Below are 19,339 nucleotides of genomic sequence, written 5' to 3'. Positions count from 1 at the left end.
GGGTTTTGATGACAGAGAAACTATGACTGGTCAGGGAGGCCACACCAAAGGTTCCTTTGCTTTCTTTGCAGACACAAGCTGCAGATCTACATTTTTCAAGACATCTTAAACCTGTAAAAATTCAGATTTGAGGTTTACAAGAAAGTAAGTGACTAATAGGGATAAAGGGATCAGCGGCTTCTGATTTCATAATAACCCATTTATAGATGTTGGGGAGCTTTCAGGAAAGCCTCCCCCAACATCCACTTAAACAGTCTGTCAGCCGTGCAGGTTTTGGTCAGCAAGCAGTATTTTTTCCAAAGGGCTCAGTCATGAAACCCCAGTTGTATTTCTGATTATGCAGATGGTGTTATGTGGAGGAAGTTTGTGTTTCGTTAGCCTTGAGCCAAGCGACCCGTGTCAGTTACTTTGGATTCTGCCTGGAAACAAAGTAGACTAACTGAACTCGATGGTGTAACACATTTGCTGCTTGATTAGTTTCCACGGGCCGACAGGTGAAATCTCGCATGGCAGAGTTCCTGATGGTGTTTGTGTGGATGAGTGGATATTGGTGTATGGGCACGTGCACATACAGGAAACATACGGGGGGCTCGGAGCCTGAGTAAACTGTGAAAGAGCTGCCACGCGGCCTGCTGAAATGCCTTTCATTGTGACAGCAGTTCTGTCTAAACAGTTATGGTCAGAGGCCGAGCGCCGCCACCTGTATCCCCGAACGTCTTTAACGGACCCTCGGCGGGGCTGACAGTAAATTAAGGGAAGCTATGTCTACCCTGACAGCGAGATGCTGTAGGTCACTGACTGAAGGTCTTTCCAAGCAGCTAGACAGGTTTCCCTTCCAAGTCTATTTAAAGTCAAGCAGAGCAACTGAAGTCATGGCGCACTGTTTAGAAACAGTGATTTCATTGGAACCAAAATACAGGAGATCAAAAACACAGAGAGGGGTATCATCGTGTGACCTGATTTTTTTTTTTTTCATGCATCCATGTTGCATTTTGCAGTGATTCATCAGGCTTAGTGATGCAGGTTATGGAAATGAGGTAGACAAACTATAAAGTCCAGTCAATATTTTTAAACAACTGCTAACAGTTCACAGATGTATTCATGTGTGTCCTTGTAAGTCAGTCATTTTCTGTAATTTAATTTGAACTTTACTAAGCAAACAGCTTACAAACTGCATCCTACACACAAACAGCTTTAGCTCGGTTTACTTTCCATCCTCAAACAGCAAAACGCAAACTAACCTCACCGCAGGGGATTCGTTTTAGTGTGTTTAAACGAAGACTTGTGAGTGATATATCTAACCACATCCTCGTTAACCCTTTCTACCAACTTTATTAGACGGGGGGGGGGGCCTGCAGCGGGGCTGTCACTGAGATCCTGGAGTGCGTCAGATTGTCTGCGGGCCTCTGTTTGGATAAGGCTGTATTCCCATTGTTTCTGATGCCCCAGCTGGGCCGAGGTATGCCTCCATGCTCCTGAAATAGAAAGACAGCTGAGGGCTGCCATGCATACTGAGGGCAGGGCTGGCCGGGCCCACTGACCCACACCACATCTTAGCACAATGAGAGACGGAGTATTGTCTGGAGCCAGAGAGTAATAGCTGAGGTATCAAAAGCCCCAAATGGATTGCTAAAAGATTGATTAACTCCTCGGCGTGTTATTGTTGTCTGTGTATGGGTAAATGTACGGGTGGGCTGGAGTGGAACGGGTGTGGCGGAGTAATTGGGGGCTTTGGAGTGTGTTTTTGCCACGCGACTGCCCGTCTCCACTCCAATGAAGCGACAGCTAAAGACCTGAGCCCGCACAGTTGCTGCAAGGTATTGTGGGCAAGCACGAGGCGATTACAGATATATCCACCAGCGATGAATGCTTTGATCCAAAATGAAACACAGCTTCACCCCCCAATTTTAGGTTGCTGCTACAAGTCAAAGCAGGGATCTTCAAATCACACTTTTTATTATCCATTTTAAAACATTTTTTTAGATCAATATGTTTGCTCTGAAGCGAGTAAACGGTGTTACTGCTTTCCAAGAAGAAAAAGAATAAATAAAAGAAGCCAGAAAGGAAAATTAAAAAGAGTTCTTAGCTGAAAAAGGTGCATAGAGGACTTTATGTAAAGATGCTGATAACCAGATTTCTGACACTGAATTTATCTCAAACTTCTTCATATTACAGTAAAACAGCTTGAAAAGAAAGTGATATTTCTTTTCTCAATGACAGACTGGGATTTGTGAATGTGAAAAGATACAAATGTATCATTTTTTGGCATTACTGTTTCTGGAGGAACATTCCCAATGCATAGAGCGAGAGGTGTGACCATGCAGTGCGTGATTAAACACTGCAGAGAATGACTGCAGTCATAATTCCCAATCTCCCTCCATCTCACTGCCTAAGCCTGCTGGCATTCGGTGCATGATGATCTAAAACAACTGTGACCGACCCCCAGATCAAGCCCCGATGCCCCAAATGTCAGCTCCTTGCATGTACATCACCAAACTGCCGGTGAGCCAACCCTCCCCAGGAGACAACTCTGTCCCCACACTTTTGGTGCTGAGCTCTACAGCTGGACGACTGCTCGGTTATTTTATACTGGAGGGTAACTCAAAGCTGCACAAATGTCTCATAATCAAAGCAGGAGTAATAATGGGCCTGCCTGCAGTGGGGTGGGGGGTCTAAATGATTTTGAGGAACACTGGGGACGTAAGGAGAGCCGTTGCTCCGAGAAGTCAGCTGTTGCAGTGGGCTGCAGTATAGCGGTGCAGAGAGATGTGCTGGGCCCGACGCCGAAGCTGCAGTCGCTTGTGTGTGTGTTTACGTGCTGGAGTTTGTGTACTTATTTAAAGCCAGCAGCTCTGGGGACTTTGGGATTCATCTTCTCCTCATGTGTTATCAGCACGCCAGCTTTTCAAACGGTGCACCAAAGTGACATGGTACATAAACCTGCCTCTGCTTCTCTGAAGAGACCCTCGTCCCAGAATAGCTCAGGCCCGCTCTATCTAACTGATGCCTAAGAAAGTTTGAGACATCACGGCAACACCTCTCAGTCTGCCACGGCAACAGATAGCGGCATCAACAAAGATGGCCGCCCCTCAAGTCAAGACATCCCATTACGAGTGTGTTTTCTCCTTCTGTCTGTCTCACTCTCTGAGTTGTTGTGGGGAAAGGGCACTCTCTTGTCGTGTTACAAGACGGCCCACCGCTTTTCAGGACTTTGTAAAAACAAACAAACAATAAACTGCAGAGAGTCTGTCAAGAGCAGATGACCATTTCTGGCTTATCTATAGAGCTTTTGCTGATTTTGACACAGCCAACAGTTAACAGTCGATCTCCCTATCAGGAATGCTGGACTCTGGCTTTGTCTATTCTGAGAAACTCTGGTCCCCCTTCCTCCCCCCCTCCCCCCATGCTGCTGCACTGTCACCCTGCTCTCATACCACACACCAACCCACACACCAACCTCTCCCTTTGCTCTGAAGGTCAGATCTGGTGGAGCAGGAGTTTGAGAGGCGCAGTAGCCTATGACACAATTAACGGACACACTAAATTGCAGCATCTGCGAGTGATAATACAGCACACTGGGCTTTCAGTGGACAGGCATCATTCTTCTTTGCTTTTTTCCCTCTCTGAGGCTCGGTGTGGTAAATCCAAACATGTTCCTGGCATCAGCTCCGCAGAAAAAACAAATGATTAATAAAGAAAAAAATGAAACTGTGACTCTTTTCAACACTTTTTGGGCATAAATCGAAACATTTATTGGTTTTAAATTCACATGAGGCTCTTTATTGTGAACCCTGCGCCATGTTTCTCTCTATTAATATAATGTTGGATATTTATAGTAACATGTTTAATGCCACACAGCTCCTGAAATAATCTCTTCTAAGGTTGCATCCTCTGTGGCCACACACAATAGCAAACATCCCTGGCAGCACTTGACAACAAAAAGGCTGCATGACTATTACTTAGAGGCCAACGTGAGTTCACAGCATGAAAGTCACGCAAGAGGTTAAATGTAGGGTCAAACAAAAGTTAAGTAGTTGAGAAGATGAATTATGAAGTCTTGGCTGTAACTTTGATTCTGTTTTAGTGTTGTTGTTTTCGTTTGTTTGTTTGTTTTTATCTCTGTCTCTCTGATTCTTCCTGTTTTTGTTGTTGTCTTTTATACATATTATTTCATGGTAGAGGTAATGATGCAATGCCCTTCAGAGTCTGCATAAAGGAAAAGAATAATCCCCCCCTCCAGGATGCTCCTAATGCAACTCTCTAACACTCCCTCGCTGTGTGTACAGTGCATAAAATAACTGGGATACAAAAATAGCCGGCTTGAGTTCAGAGCAATGACAAAAACGTAGCTTTCCTTTTGTGTCAATTGAGACAGGCGCCCCGCACCAATAGGAGTCGGAGGAGGTGGCATATGCTAATGAGGGACAAATGTCCACTGACCGTGACCTTGAGGAAAACAGTATAAAGGAGGGCACATCCCAGTAAGCAGTTATTTCGTTGTGCTCTTTCTGAGGTCAGTGGACAACTTTTTGCCTCTGTTTGGTAGGTTGAACTTTGCGCATTTTGCGCCCGGGGATTGTCTGCCTTTTTAATGAGTCCCAATTTAATTTAATTTTTAAGAGTAAAGTAATCTCGTTTGCCTTCGCTTCGTCGGTTAACGGTCTTTACACTTCTGTAGTTTTCTTCTAATTTTCTAGTAGCGGATTTGCGCTCTTTGCGCACAGGCTGTTTTCGTTTCATCCCGTTGTGGAAACTGAAGTAACCACAGGCGCTTTGACATGTAATGAGCTACTGACCTTAATGCAAAGATCTGTCTTCTTATCAAAGAAATTCTTCAACTGGTGCCTCCGGTTTTCGGGGCCGGCGAGGAGCTGCCACCATGTCGCGCTTTGACTTGAATGAGTTTGGAGAGGCTTCGCCGTTTTTACGCAAATCTGATCTGGAGCTGCTGGCGGTGCAAACCGCGGCTTTTGACGGTAGGCCTTTTAAGGAGACTTCAGAGGAACTAAACCTTAAAGATCGCTTCACTTAAGAAATATTCTTTTAAAAACGTATTTAGTTTTGGATGTTGTCTTAAATTTGGATCAAAGTTTTTAAAAAAAGGAGAAATCCATCTGGTGTTGTGTGATTAGGCCTTTTCGTTTTAGTAACAAAGCTGTGTTTAATGTAATGTTTTTAAAGGGATAAAACAAACAGTTTTGAAACAAGAAAAAAAATGCGTAAACTATGTTTTGGATTTGACATCATTGTGATCGCAACAAATGCATCCTAACATAACAGAACATATATTAGTTAGTTAGTTATTAGTTATTCATATTTTATTCAAAGTTTGATTTGAACTTTGCATTTACATTTTTTATATTTTATTATTATTTTTGTTTAAATCTGCTTAATTAAATGTTTATTAAAATTTTGGAGATTTGGTTTTATTATCAATAATTCCCCCAATCCTCTCAATAATTCTCCTCTCTCTCTACACCTCTGCCAGGTAAGAAGCGAGCTTGGATCCCGGATGAAAAAGAGGCTTACATTGAGATCGAGATCAAGGAGGTCAGCGGTGACAAAGTCATTGTTGACACCAAAGATGGCAGGGTAAATGTCCATCCCTCTGTGGTACCTACTGACACATCTTCTCACGACTTTAACTGTATCTGCAGGATTTCCTTCTCATGTCTTTGTGTGTCCATCGCCTCAGACCCTGACAGTGAAGGACTGTGACATCCAGCAAATGAACCCTCCAAAGTATGACATGATCGAAGACATGGCCATGCTGACGCACCTCAACGAGGCCTCTGTGCTTCACAACCTGCGCAGACGCTACAGCGCCTGGATGATCTATGTAAGTATCTCAGCACCTAGGGATGCCATGTTTCCAGGTTGCTTTAAGTGGCAAGATTATCCAGAGTTCAGCTGTGAGCTTGTGTGAAGTCAGCCTGTCAGTAGAAAGACGGTTTTAGGTATCTTGTGTCATGTCCCTCTGTTTCCTCAGACTTACTCGGGGCTCTTCTGCGTGACAGTGAATCCATATAAATGGCTGCCTGTCTACACAGCTCCTGTGGTGGCTGCCTACAAAGGCAAACGCCGCTCTGAGGCACCGCCGCACATCTACTCGATTGCAGACAATGCCTACAATGACATGCTTCGCAGTGAGTGCACACACACACACACACACACACACACACACACACGGACATATGAAATAACTCTGTAAAGTGGTCTAACGCAGCGGTGGTGTCTTTTTTAAATATAAACACACATTTATTCTGTCTCCATCAGATCGAGAGAATCAATCCATGCTCATCACGTAAGTTTCACCTGCTTTTTTTTTTAATGGTCTTGTTTCAAGCCACAAATTTGGGAAGAAATACACATCTTACACACATACAACAATTTTAAAGATTAGATTTTTTTTTGTTTTTTCCTCCATTTTTTGCTTTTCTCTGACTGAACCTTGTTCCTTCCTTTTTAATTTTTTCACCACATGCAGTGTACATGTACCAGTTTTGTGAGCAGGTTTTACTGTGTCTGTTTGTATGTACACTTTGTTATTTTTTTACACTCCTATAGCGGAGAATCCGGTGCTGGCAAAACTGTCAACACGAAACGTGTCATTCAGTATTTTGCCATTGTGGCAGCTCTCGGGGATACACCTGCCAAAAAAGGAGTAAGGCCGATGTGGCAACCCGTATTTTTGTTTCCTCCTGTTTTTTAATCTTTTTTTTTTTTTTTTTTTTTTTTTTTTTTTTGCTTCATTTAATTTCTATTTTCTTCCTCTTTTTTTTGGTCCCAGGACCCCTTCAGTGTACACCCTTAAAACCATGTCCATACATTTTCCTCACTGTCAACATGGTGAATGTGAGAACTGATTACATTCATGTCTGAGTCTCTACCTTCATGTGTCGTGTTCCAACTGCTCCACTCTGCTTTCTTATTGTTTTTAATCGTTTATTTTTCCCTCTCCCCTTTTCCCTTTTTTATGGCTCAGAATTTTAATTTTCTCTTCTTTTCCCCCTTTGCTTTAATTTTTTGGGGACTTTTCCGTGTTGTTTGATGCTCCCCTTTTTCTTCCCTCCGTTCATCATAAGAAACATGGTGGCCTTTTTTTTTTTTTTTTTTTTTTTTTTTTACCACAGCTTTAACACCAAGTTTCTAATTTTCCAGTCGATCATGGTGTTCCCCTTTGATTGTGAGAGCATTATTCTGTCATGCTTTCTGTGATATGACACTCACACTCTTTTCACCTTCTTCCTTTACAGCAAGGTCCTGCAACCAAAACTGGGGTGAGTTTAGCAGCAAAATAAACACAACTGTCAAAAATACTTTGTGTTGGCATTTTTTATATTACACTTTTTTTTCTCTGCAGGGGACTTTGGAGGATCAGATCATTGAGGCGAATCCTGCCATGGAGGCGTTTGGTAATGCCAAAACGCTAAGGAATGACAACTCATCCCGATTTGTGAGTACCTGGAAACTGTACTTAGTCTAAAACAGAGTTTATGGATTGAAACAGGTTTGGAATTCTCTTAATGGTGTTTATTTATTTTAACACTCGATGATTTCTTATTTCTGCAGGGCAAATTCATTAGGATCCACTTTGGTCCTACTGGCAAACTGGCCTCAGCTGACATTGACATATGTGAGTAAATAAAAGCACAGAGTGATTAAAACCACACAGTTCTCAGTTTGTTTCATGTCCCACACAAACATGTCCTTCAGATCTTCTGGAAAAATCCAGAGTTATATTCCAGCAGCCCGGGGAGAGAAGCTACCACATCTACTACCAGATCATGTCACAGAAGAAACCAGAACTCTTAGGTTAGTTACTCTGGTTACTTTGGATATTTAGATACTGTGTACTACTGCTGATCTGCAAAATGATTTTAAAAACCTTCTTTTTCCAGACATGCTCCTGGTGTCATCCAACCCATACGACTACCACTTCTGCTCCCAGGGTGTGACGACTGTGGAGAACCTGGATGATGGGCTGGAGCTGATGGCCACTGATGTAAACTTTTATCCTCCCTTCACTGATAAAAAAAAAAAAAAAAAAAAGTACGCTGAATAGATTTGCAAAGGTGTGAGCTTTGCTTTCTTGATCTCTTACAGCGTGCCATGGACATCCTGGGCTTCCTACCAGAGGAGAAGTACGGCTGCTATAAAATAGTCGGAGCCATCATGCACTTTGGCAACATGAAATTCAAGCAAAGGCAGCGCGAGGAACAGGCGGAGGCCGACGGCACTGAAAGTAAGAACCTGTAGTCTGCGAGGAGTGGGCATAAAAGTACTAAAAGAAACCGTACAGTTAAAACAGGGGTCATGTTTCACTCGTTTTTCATCTCCTTTTCTGCTACCAGGTGCAGACAAAGCCTCATACCTGATGGGAGTCAGTTCAGCTGACCTCATCAAGGGCCTCCTCCACCCGAGGGTGAAGGTGGGAAATGAGTATGTTGTGAAGGGACAGAATGTTGAACAGGTGAGGAGACGTAGTGTCTGATGTCTGTGTTTTTGTTTAGCATAAAGAGGCATAATCCACCCCATAATAATCATATAAACATCTGTTAGTACAGTGGAGTAAAAATTCAGTGGTTGCTCTCCTACGGCTAGGCTAATGGAAGGACGGCTTCTTAATCCTCAGTCAACACACTCACCTCTCAACACACGCTAGAATATGGTATCCAAGCAACAGAGGCCATCCACATGAATGACAGTGTTCCTTCTTTGTGTGTGTGTGTAACTGTGCGTGGGTGCTGAAGGTTACCTATGCAGTCGGAGCTTTAGCCAAAGCCACGTATGACCGCATGTTCAAATGGCTCGTGGGGCGCATCAACCGGACCCTGTACACCTCCCTCCCTCGCCAGTACTTCATAGGAGTCCTGGACATTGCAGGGTTTGAGATCTTTGATGTGAGTTGATCTGCATGAAAATTCAAATAACAGTCAATACAGATAAAAGTTGAAAAAATAAAACTAGTTCAACACTTGCGTGATGATACGTCTTTTTATAACCTGATCGTTCCTCACCGTAGCTCTCACTGTAATCACTCGGCAACGCTGCAGGCTGATCTGTAACAGTTTCTCCTGTTTTTCATGCTCCTGTGGTGTCTCCTCTGAACACCTGTTCTTTTCTCTTCTTTTTCTTCCATTGAAGCTCAACAGCTTTGAGCAGCTGTGCATCAACTTCACGAATGAGAAACTGCAACAGTTTTTCAACCACCACATGTTCATCCTGGAGCAGGAAGAGTACAAGAGAGAGGGCATCGAATGGACCTTCATCGACTTCGGGCTGGACCTTCAAGCGTGCATTGATCTCATTGAAAAGGTGAGCACAGCGTTGTACTCTTACAGCCTACATGTGAGGGCTTATAGAGACTAACACGCTGTGTTTGGTGCAGCCGCTGGGCATCATGTCCATCCTTGAAGAGGAGTGCATGTTCCCAAAGGCTTCAGATAACAGCTTTAAAGCCAAGATGTATGACAATCACCTTGGCAAGTCACCAAACTTCCAAAAACCACGGCCAGACAAGAAGCGCAAGTTCGAGGCCCATTTTGAACTGGTGCACTACGCTGGAGTAGTAAGTTGGTTTTCACAAGAGCAATTCTACAAGATAACATTTAACATTTAAATGTTTATTCATTTGCATTTTGTTTGTTTTTTGTTTGTTTATTTGTAGGTACCGTACAATATTTTTGGCTGGTTAGACAAAAATAAGGACCCACTGAATGAGACAGTGGTGGCTTGTTTCCAAAAGTCCGCCAACAAGCTGCTCGCTTCTCTGTATGAGAATTACGTTGGCTCTGACTCAGGTACAGCTGGATTCTGATGGATGACTAAAGAATGAATAAATGATGTTTTAATCATTTATTAATTTAGTAATCCTTCCTTTGACACCCTTGCAGCGCCCGACCCCAAGGCAGGTGGCAAGGAAAAGAGGAAGAAGGCAGCCTCCTTCCAGACTGTGTCCCAGCTTCATAAGGTGAGGCTGATGTGGCTGCTGCAGGGCTTGTGGAAAAACACACTGAAGCTGAAAGCGAATGCATCGAGAGGCTTTAATGCAGGTGTTTAGTGCAAAATTGTGGATGTCACTGGAGCGTGGGGACGGAGGCAGTTAAGACTTGCAGTGATGTTTAGGGCAATGATCACATGAACATCACTTTAAGTCTGTGCTGGCTCCTCTCTTCTTTACTTCATGGATTTCTCACGTGAGCGTCACAGAGTAACAGGTTTTGCATGGTCTGTCTTTGGTATTTTAACAGAATATTCAAAGTATTTTTATTCACTCATTTGTTTGGATTTGCTGTGATTCTTTGTTCCTGCAGGAAAATCTGAATAAGCTGATGACCAACCTCCGGAGCACGCAGCCCCATTTTGTTCGCTGCATCATCCCTAATGAGACCAAGACTCCAGGTAAAGCAAAACGTAATCATCACATATTACCAGCTGATTCAAAACTATGGACTTTTGGACACCACGACTCATGTTTGAAACCTGTTCTGCACAGGGATCATGGATGCATTTCTTGTGCTGCACCAGCTGCGCTGTAACGGCGTGCTGGAAGGCATCAGAATCTGCAGGAAGGGCTTTCCCAACCGGATCCTCTACGCCGAGTTCAAGCAGCGGTAAGATATGTGCACACATCACTCAGATCACATAAGAGATATATGTGATATATATATGTGATGTATATATCCTTTTTGTTTTGTAATCATTCAATCAGCTACCGCATCCTGAACCCACATGCCATCCCAGATGATAAGTTTGTGGACAGCAGGAAAGCAGCGGAGAAGCTGCTGGCCTCCCTGGACATCGACCACAGCCAGTACAGATTTGGACACACAAAGGTGTCTATTTTATTGTATTTTTTTCCAAGTTTCTCATAATCTATACACAGTACATTTTTTAAGATTAAATTCAAACAGTACATAAAATACTCCATATACATGTTTACACACAAAGGGATCAATTAAAATTAATAATAATAGTGAATGAAAATGCTAATAAAGTGTATAACACAGATTTTTTAAAATATTAGCTATTAAACAATTTAACAATTCAAATGCATTTATTTATAAGAATTTGTGTTTTTCTTTAATACAAATATGAATTTATATGAATATATTTTAATTAGTACATTTTTATTGTGGCTGTATTCCTTGCATGGCTGTGTCAAAGTTAAAATGATTTTAGAAATTGAAAGTTAATTGACCATTTGATTATGCAAATAAAAATCTTTGTAATCCACACTTCTTAATTTGTATTTTGTAATTAAAACACTGTTTCTTTTCATGTAGGTGTTCTTCAAAGCAGGCTTGCTGGGTCACCTCGAAGAGATGAGGGATGAGCGTTTGGCCAAAGTCTTGACGCTGTTCCAGGCGGCCGCTCGTGGCAAAATCATGAGGATGGAGCTGCTGAAGATGAGGGAAAGGAGGTAAAAAAAAAAAAAATAGTAATTTTGCTCATTACTCTAAAAGAAGAGAAAGAGTGTTAATGAGCACAAGTCTTCGAGCTCCACCTCACAGGAAGGTGAAGACATGAGTACAAAAAGCAGACCTCCAGCAGTTGCTCCTCCGAACAGGTTTAATGGCAGCCCGGTGAGCCACGAGCCCCCCGGCCTGTGATACACTATACCTTATCGTTCACTCCCTCGCTCAAGTATGTTTGGCATGCAAGGGCAGTGTTATCGGCGTGTGTGAGGCGTGTGCTTGTCCTTGTACGGTTACCAGTTATGCGTGTGGCCCTGCTGTTAATAAGGGCTACATGCCCCCTTCATCTCTCTCCCGCACACCCCACGCTCGCAGGTCTCTGGCCATTCTCTCCCTCCGCTTTCTCTAAATGAAACAATGCGGACGGTGTCCTCAGAGCCAGGTGGTGACATGTGTCAAGTGGCAGCTGCTCGGGGCCTCCCTAAAAATACAACCATCACCACCCCCCCTCTCACCCCACCCCTTCCCTGGATGCCCGATGGCCCCTGGCCCCTTTTGTCCACGGCGCCTGTACTTCTAAGTGTGTGCATTGATGGGATATGTGGCGGGTGACAGAGGATTAAAGCTGGCTGTCGGACAGAGGGCTTTAGTTTCTAAATAAACACAAACGCTCACCTTTGAGAGGCACCCAGCGTGGAGTCATGTCAAAAATGCAATCAGCTCCTCAACCCCCCACCCCTCCCGCACAACCGCCACTCAGTCACCTCCCAACCCTTGCAAGCGCACGCCCACCCAAACCCTCTAAACATTGACACGAAGTCCTTGACTAATCTGCTCCGGGTCCATATTTAGGGCTGTGAGACACCATCCTGCTGAGACTAAATCAATCTGGCTGCCCTGTTTGGCCAGAGTCGTGAAACATCAAAAGCAGCATTAGGTGTATGATTTCATGTGGCATCCATCTGTGTATGATTAGATACAAGGGAGTGGATACTCGCAGGGTTAGTGCCAAAAAATCAAGCGCCAAGAAGAAGTCGATAAATAAACGGGGAAAGCCCGGGATAAATCTCTCTGACCTAACCGCCCTGCGTTATAACATTTAGGATTTTAACTTTCACTTTGCATCCACTGAACCTTCGAGCAGACATGGCATCATGTGACACTACTTTAGCTACCTAATATATCCATTTATTTAAGTTTTCTATTTGAACTGCTTATCTGTAGCTTTTAGCTGTTTAAACCATTTATTCTACACCTTTTATTCATTTCAAATATATCACTTTTAGCTTTAGCTCTCTAGTTGATATATGATTCTCTTTACTCGATCTTTACCTGATTAAATGCTCCCAGTAGAAGTGATCACAGGGAACAGAACTAAATTTAGATTTACTTTTAATTTATTGAAATAAAAATAAAAACTACACAAATGTAATTCGTGTTTATTCACATAAATATATAGAAAATATCCTTTTTTTCCAGTCAAATTGTCACATGACTGTGATGTGGCTGTTTGTGTTGAGAGATCCGTTCTGAAAGTTTACCCCTGGCAAAAACATTGCCACCTTAAAGCTGTATAAGCATTAAAACTAATAGAAAAAGTGATCGAACACTAAAACAGTTTTTTTGTCATTCAAATTATGTTAAATAAAACTAATTTAGCTACACAACAGGTTTTAAACGAAGCTCCTGGCAGCGGCAAAGTAAAGTCCTGCCTCGGTGGGATTTCCTTTTTCTATGTAACATTTCAGATTTGCTTTTAATTTCACATAAATGTATTGAGAAAACCTTTTGTATTTGTTTTCAGAGAGGCTCTGATGATCATCCAGTGGAACATCCGGGCCTTCAACGCCGTCAAGCACTGGCCCTGGATGAAGCTCTTCTTCAAAATAAAACCCCTCCTGAAGAGCGCCGCTAACGAGAAAGAGCTGGCGTCTTTGAAGGAGGAGCTAGCCAAGCTGAAGGAAGCTCTGGAAAAATCTGAAATGAAACGGAAGGAGCTGGAAGAGCGGCAGGTCAGCCTGATCCAAGAGAAGAATGACCTCTCTCTACAGCTGCAAGCCGTAAGTTTTTCTCCTGATGTGCGGTATTCACACATTCAGCCTTTACACACACTGGCGTAGTGAGAAATTTGCTAAAGATGTACTTTTTCTTCCTCACAGGAGCAGGACAACCTGGCAGACGCTGAGGAACGCTGTGACCTGCTCATCAAGACTAAGATCCAGCTGGAGGCCAAAGTCAAGGAACTCCTGGAAAGGCTGGAGGACGAGGAAGAGATGAGCTCTAATGTGCTTGCTAAGAAGCGCAAGCTGGAAGATGAGTGTGCTGAGCTGAAGAAGGATATAGACGATCTGGAGATCACCCTGGCTAAAGTGGAAAAGGAGAAGCATGCCACTGAGAACAAGGTAAGAAAAATGGATGAGAAAGAGCAGTAAGCTTCCTCCAGGGGGCGCTAAGAAGCCAGAGAAAGGACCACAGCATGCACAGTGGACATGAGTTCAGTTTCCCACTGCCTGATTGTTAAACTCATTTTTAATCTTTTTATTTCGCAGGTGAAAAACCTCATTGAGGAAATGGCGGCTCTGGATGAAACCATACTGAAGCTGACCAAGGAGAAGAAGGCTCTTCAGGAGGCTCATCAGCAGACTCTGGATGACCTACAGGCAGAGGAGGACAAAGTCAACACTCTGACCAAAGCAAAGGCTAAGCTGGAGCAACAAGTAGATGATGTGAGTTTAAGACAAAACACAGAAGCAAAGTGCTGTTACACCATTTAGTCTATGTGTAATATGCATAATTGTAAGATGTTTTCTTTCTGTGGTTCATCAGCTGGAAGGCTCTTTGGAACAAGAGAAAAAGCTACGTATGGACCTGGAACGAGTCAAACGTAAGCTGGAGGGAGATCTAAAGCTCTCCTTAGAGTCTGTGATGGACCTGGAGAATGACAAACAGCAACTTGAAGAGAAGCTGAAAAAGTGAGGATTGTCCCATAGTCGCAGATAAACATGATCCCATCTTTTAAACTATAAAGAGTGAATGATAGAATGATTCCCGAACATTTTCCCAACAGAAAAGACTTTGAAATGAACGAAATGAGCACAAGGATAGAAGATGAGCAAGCATTGGCCAACCAGCTTCAGAAGAAGATAAAGGAGCTGCAGGTGAAAATGAGCCTTAGCTTCTAGTAGAGCAGATGTGAGCCACCATCACAAAGTAACTGACTGTTGCTTTTCTCCAGGCTCGCATCGAGGAGTTGGAAGAGGAGCTAGAGGCCGACAGGGCTTACAGGGCTAAAGTGGAGAAGCAGCGCGGGGACGTGGCCCGTGAGCTGGAGGAGCTGAGCGAGCGCCTGGAGGAGGCCGGTGGAGCCACCTCGGCCCAGATCGAGATGAACAAGAAGAGAGAGGCGGATTTTCTGAAGCTGCGGCGGGACCTGGAGGAAGCCATGCTGCACCACGAGGCCACGACCGCAGCTTTGCGGAAGAAGCACGCCGACACCGTCGCAGAGCTGAGCGAGCAGATTGACAGCCTGCAGAGGGTTAAGCAGAAACTGGAGAAAGAGAGGAGCGAGGCCAAGATGGAGGCCGATGACCTGGCCTCGACTGTGGAGCAGCTCTCCAAGGGCAAGGTATAGATAGAGATTTAAACTAGTACGGGAATTCCATTTATATCTGTGGCGAAATCAAAGAATTTCCATCTACTCAACAGGCCACTTCAGAGAAGACGTGCCGACTCTATGAAGATCAAATGAACGAGGCTAAAGCCAAGGTGGAGGAGCTCCAGAGGCAGCTCAGTGAAACCAGCACACAAAAGGCCCGTGCTCAGGCTGAGAGCGGTAAGAGGCTGTAATTTGATCTGAAAATCTCACAGATTTCATAGACTCATAAGTAATGCCTGTAACTGCTTAACTCCACTATGCAGCCGAGCTGGGCAGGAAACTTGAAGAGCGAGAGGGCATGGTGTCCCAGCTCCAACGTGCCAAAAACTCCTTCAGCCAGAGCGTGGAGGAGCTCAAGAAACAGCTTGAGGAGGAGAATAAGGTCAGCTCCCAATTTATCAGTTCGTCAGTCAAAACTTACCGGCTCAATCGGCGTGTGTTGAGAGTTCCTCCAGTTAAATTAACTCCTTTCTACCATCATAACTGATCTCTTAAGGCCAAGAGCGCCTTGGCCCACGCTCTCCAATCGTCTCGGCACGACTGCGATCTCCTAAGAGAGCAGTACGATGAAGAGCAGGAGGCCAAGGCTGACCTGCAGAGAGCTCTGTCCAAAGCCAATGCTGAGGTGGCTCAGTGGAGGACAAAGTATGAAACTGATGCCATCCAGAGGACTGAGGAGCTGGAGGAAGCCAAGTGAGCGTGAATTGGTTTTTAACTCGCAGAATTCGATGGCGCCACACGATTATTTGGAGAGCTGACTTTCAGTTCTGTTTGCCTCTCATTAGAAAGAAGCTGGTGGCACGCCTGCAGGAGGCTGAAGAGAGTGTAGAAGCTTCCAATGCCAAGTGCTCCTCCCTGGAGAAGACGAAACATCGACTCCAGACAGAGATCGAAGACCTGGTCATTGATCTGGAACGTGCCAATGCTGCGGCTGCTGCCCTGGACAGAAAGCAGCGGAACTTTGACAAGGTACTGACAAGGACCCTGCATCATCAGTACTGCATTCCTGATGTGACCTACTTTGTTGAATTATCTTTGCCTTTTTTAGGGAATATCACCCTATTTTTGCACCTCAATCTAGACCCCCTGAGAAGCAATGCTAATAAAGAGCCAAAGAAAACCTTTGATTGTCCCTTCCAGGTGCTAGCTGAATGGAAGCAGAAGTACGAAGAGTCCCAGTCAGAGCTGGAGACCTCTCAAAAAGAGTCTCGTGGCCGGAGCACAGAGCTCTTTAAACTGAAGAACACCTATGAGGAGACCTTAGAACATCTGGAGACCATCAAAAGGGAGAACAAGAACCTCCAAGGTACACATGGCATCATTACAAATTCAGCGGGAATTTACAGAAAGGTTTTCCCTGGACGTAAATTCAAATATAATACTTTCACATTTCTTCTCCACCAGAGGAGATTGCTGACCTTTCAGATCAAATCAGTCAGGGAACAAAAACCATCCACGAGCTGGAAAAGATAAAGAAGGGTCTGGACATCGAGAAAAGTGAGATTCAAGCTGCACTAGAGGAAGCTGAAGTAAGCAGTTTTCTGCGTTTATGTGCAATATTCCTTAAGAACAGTCTCCTAAAGCTTTAATGCTCCATCTGTCTGTCTCAGGCTACTCTGGAACACGAAGAGAGCAAAACTCTCCGGATCCAGCTGGAGCTTAACCAGATGAAAGCTGATATTGACAGGAAGTTAGCGGAGAAGGATGAAGAAATTGACAATCTTCGGTGGGTTTTCTAGATAAAGCTCAATTACACTCTCTCTGATCTGCAGGAGTTTTTTACTTGCGCCTGTTTCTCCTTTTCAGGCGGAACCACCAGAAAACGGTGGAGTCTATGCAGGCTACCTTGGATGCTGAGGCCAAGTCTCGCAACGAGGCAGTGCGCCTGAGGAAGAAGATGGAAGGCGACCTGAATGAGATGGAGGTGCAGTTGAACCACGCTAACAGGCAGGCCTCGGAGTCCCAGAAACTCCTCAGAAACCTACAGGTGCAGCTCAAGGTAAGTCCATATCTACAGCCAGTTAGTGAGCTCACCTGATGCGCCATTGCACGCTTATGACTTTCTCCACCTGACGCGTGACTCCAGGACACTCAGCTAGAGCTGGATGAGACCACCCACAAGAACGAGGAGCTGAAGGAGCAGGTTGCAGTGACAGAGCGTCGAAACAACCTGCTCACCGCCGAAGTGGAGGAGCTCAGGGCCATGCTGGAGCAGAATGACCGCTCACGCAAGCTGGCAGAACACGACCTGCTCGAGGCTACTGAAAGAGTCAACCTGCTGCACTCTCAGGTTGGAAGAAAATATTAGATGTTTTTTTAAGATAGCACTAGTTTCAGTCTTGTACTTTAAATGTTAAAAGGAGTTTTCCGTTTCAGAACACTGGGCTGATCAACCAGAAGAAGAAGCTGGAGGGTGATCTGTCGGTGCTGTCGAATGAGGTGGATGATGCCGTACAGGAGTGCCGTAATGCAGAAGAAAAAGCCAAAAAGGCCATCACTGATGTAAGTGCCCGAAAAACCAAAATACCAAATGCAACTGTATACATCTGTGGCATAGGACTATGCATTTCACTGGTTGTAATTAAGTTAGATTTGCCAGTTTAACAGAGATTTTCTGCATTTGTAGGCGGCCATGATGGCAGAGGAGCTGAAGAAGGAGCAGGACACAAGTGCGCATCTGGAGAGGATGAAGAAGAACATGGAGCAGACCATAAAGGACCTGCAGATGCGTCTGAACGAGGCTGAGCAGATTGCCCTCAAGGGTGGAAAGAAGCAAGTTCAGAAGCTGGAGGCCAGAGTAGGAAATCACATCAGTCAACTGCATATTTACATAGTCACTCGTCCACGTGCTTTACTTTGGAGTGAGTTTTGGTCATTTGCTTATTGCAATGGTAGGTCAAAGAACTGGAGAACGAATTGGAGTCTGAGCAAAAGAAGAGCCAAGAGTATCAGAAGGGAGTGCGCAAGTATGAAAGGAGAATCAAAGAGCTCTCCTACCAGGTAACTCACTGCGTGTGCACACAGAGCACTCCAAGGTGTGCAAATAAGAAATAAGACCTACCTTTGTTTCTCTGCAGGCTGAGGAGGACAAGAAGAATCTGGTCCGCCTGCAAGACCTCATCGACAAGCTGCAAGCCAAAGTAAAGAGTTACAAGAGACAGGCTGAAGAAGCGGTGAGTTCTCCGTTTGACAGTAAATGAAAGCTGTAATCGAAGCGATGATTCTAAGTGATGTTGTTTAAACGACAAATTTCTGAGCTTTTCTGTGCGCCACCAGACTGAAAATGTCTATATAACACTCAAAGATCTTTTAGTTTGGTCTAAATGGAATATTTTTCTTGGTTTTCTTTTACACAGGAAGATCAGGCGAACACCAACATGTCCAAGTACAAGAAACTCCAGCATGAGCTCGACGATGCAGAGGAGAGGGCCGATATGGCTGAATCGCAGGTCAACAAGCTGCGGACCCGCACCCGGGATCAAGGCACCAAGGTCGGTAAACAACCCACAATGCATTTCTTGTTACAGCTCACTGCAGAATGGAATTGTATGACCTTTGGAAGAATATTTTAAAATTAGCCAGCGGGCTTCCTAGCATGGACTAATTTTAGAAGAGACTAGATGTAATCCTCTGTTAAAGATGAACTCACTTTAGCCCTCATGTGATCTGTAGCACGGTTATGAGGGACTCCGACACTGTGTATGTTGTTGCTAACAAACATCACTGTCTCGTGCATTTCAGCTGGCCGAGTGATGGAAGAAAGCTGCCCTCAAACCTACGACAGTCAGCCAGCTGCAACAGCTGTGCACCGACTGTGATAGCGCACCCTCCAAATAAAGACTTTTAAACCTTTAAATGCGTCTTTTGTGTGTGTGTGAATGTGATAGAGAGATGCGATTCAACAGAGACCGTCTAAAGAAGAATTTATTATATGATTAATTTGACAAACAGCTGTTAAATAAGGAAATTAAACTTGAATACCAGCATTAGAGCAGGAGCATGAGGGTAAGTTTGTTAGCGAAGTGTTTATTAGAATGTGGAACAGATTTTGTGAGTTGAACAGGGTTAGAGATTAACCATAAAGATGAAAAATAGTTTCCTAAAGCTGTTTTACGACAGATTGTACACAACATTACTCACTGTCAGCATCTTTGAAATGCTGTTTGTCGCACAAACCCCATAGATGCCGTCAATCCTAGTGAGATACAATCATCTTCCTTCACCCCCTCCCACCAAAAAAAAAAAAAAAAAAAAAAAAAAAAAA

General features: G+C 44.1%; 1 protein-coding gene across 2 annotated transcripts; it reads left to right on the top strand.

Annotated features, from left to right (window-relative positions):
• The first annotated feature begins 4,473 nt into the window (after positions 1–4,473).
• Positions 4,474–18,931, top strand: myh7ba (myosin, heavy chain 7B, cardiac muscle, beta a). Of its 2 annotated transcripts, XM_025907452.1 has the most exons (44): positions 4,474–4,542; positions 4,828–4,976; positions 5,489–5,592; positions 5,696–5,839; positions 5,990–6,146; positions 6,277–6,304; positions 6,568–6,675; positions 7,257–7,260; positions 7,364–7,456; positions 7,573–7,636; positions 7,717–7,815; positions 7,902–8,005; positions 8,107–8,245; positions 8,355–8,473; positions 8,754–8,903; positions 9,148–9,318; positions 9,392–9,571; positions 9,671–9,803; positions 9,897–9,973; positions 10,317–10,404; positions 10,499–10,616; positions 10,715–10,838; positions 11,289–11,425; positions 13,225–13,480; positions 13,580–13,822; positions 13,970–14,146; positions 14,247–14,392; positions 14,488–14,578; positions 14,656–15,045; positions 15,126–15,252; positions 15,339–15,457; positions 15,572–15,768; positions 15,861–16,044; positions 16,216–16,381; positions 16,480–16,604; positions 16,686–16,801; positions 16,882–17,074; positions 17,162–17,365; positions 17,452–17,577; positions 17,702–17,872; positions 17,971–18,075; positions 18,153–18,248; positions 18,432–18,566; positions 18,817–18,931. In XM_025907452.1, the coding sequence occupies exons 2-44, from the start codon at positions 4,880–4,882 to the stop codon at positions 18,826–18,828; spliced, it is 5,817 nt and encodes a 1,938-aa protein (XP_025763237.1). In that variant the 5' UTR covers positions 4,474–4,542; positions 4,828–4,879; the 3' UTR covers positions 18,829–18,931. The 2 variants fall into 2 exon arrangements, with proteins under 2 accessions (XP_025763237.1, XP_019214190.1); XM_019358645.2 differs by lacking the exons at positions 4,474–4,542; positions 4,828–4,976; positions 5,489–5,592; positions 5,696–5,839; positions 6,568–6,675 and having other exon boundaries at positions 6,072–6,146; positions 7,257–7,280.
• The last annotated feature ends 408 nt before the right edge of the window (positions 18,932–19,339 follow it).

The sequence above is a fragment of the Oreochromis niloticus genome, linkage group LG5 (assembly GCF_001858045.2).
Source record: "Oreochromis niloticus isolate F11D_XX linkage group LG5, O_niloticus_UMD_NMBU, whole genome shotgun sequence".
NCBI lineage: Eukaryota > Metazoa > Chordata > Actinopteri > Cichliformes > Cichlidae > Oreochromis > Oreochromis niloticus.
This window is presented reverse-complemented; position numbering and strand designations above follow the sequence as displayed.

Bases quoted from the DNA above. Each gene is read 5' to 3' on its own strand.
- myh7ba (XM_025907452.1), top strand. From the start codon at position 4,880: ATGTCGCGCTTTGACTTGAATGAGTTTGGAGAGGCTTCGCCGTTTTTA. The intron at 6,305-6,567 runs GTAAGTTTCACC...ACACTCCTATAG, and splicing joins AATCAATCCATGCTCATCAC to CGGAGAATCCGGTGCTGGCA. The intron at 7,457-7,572 runs GTGAGTACCTGG...TTATTTCTGCAG, and splicing joins ATGACAACTCATCCCGATTT to GGCAAATTCATTAGGATCCA.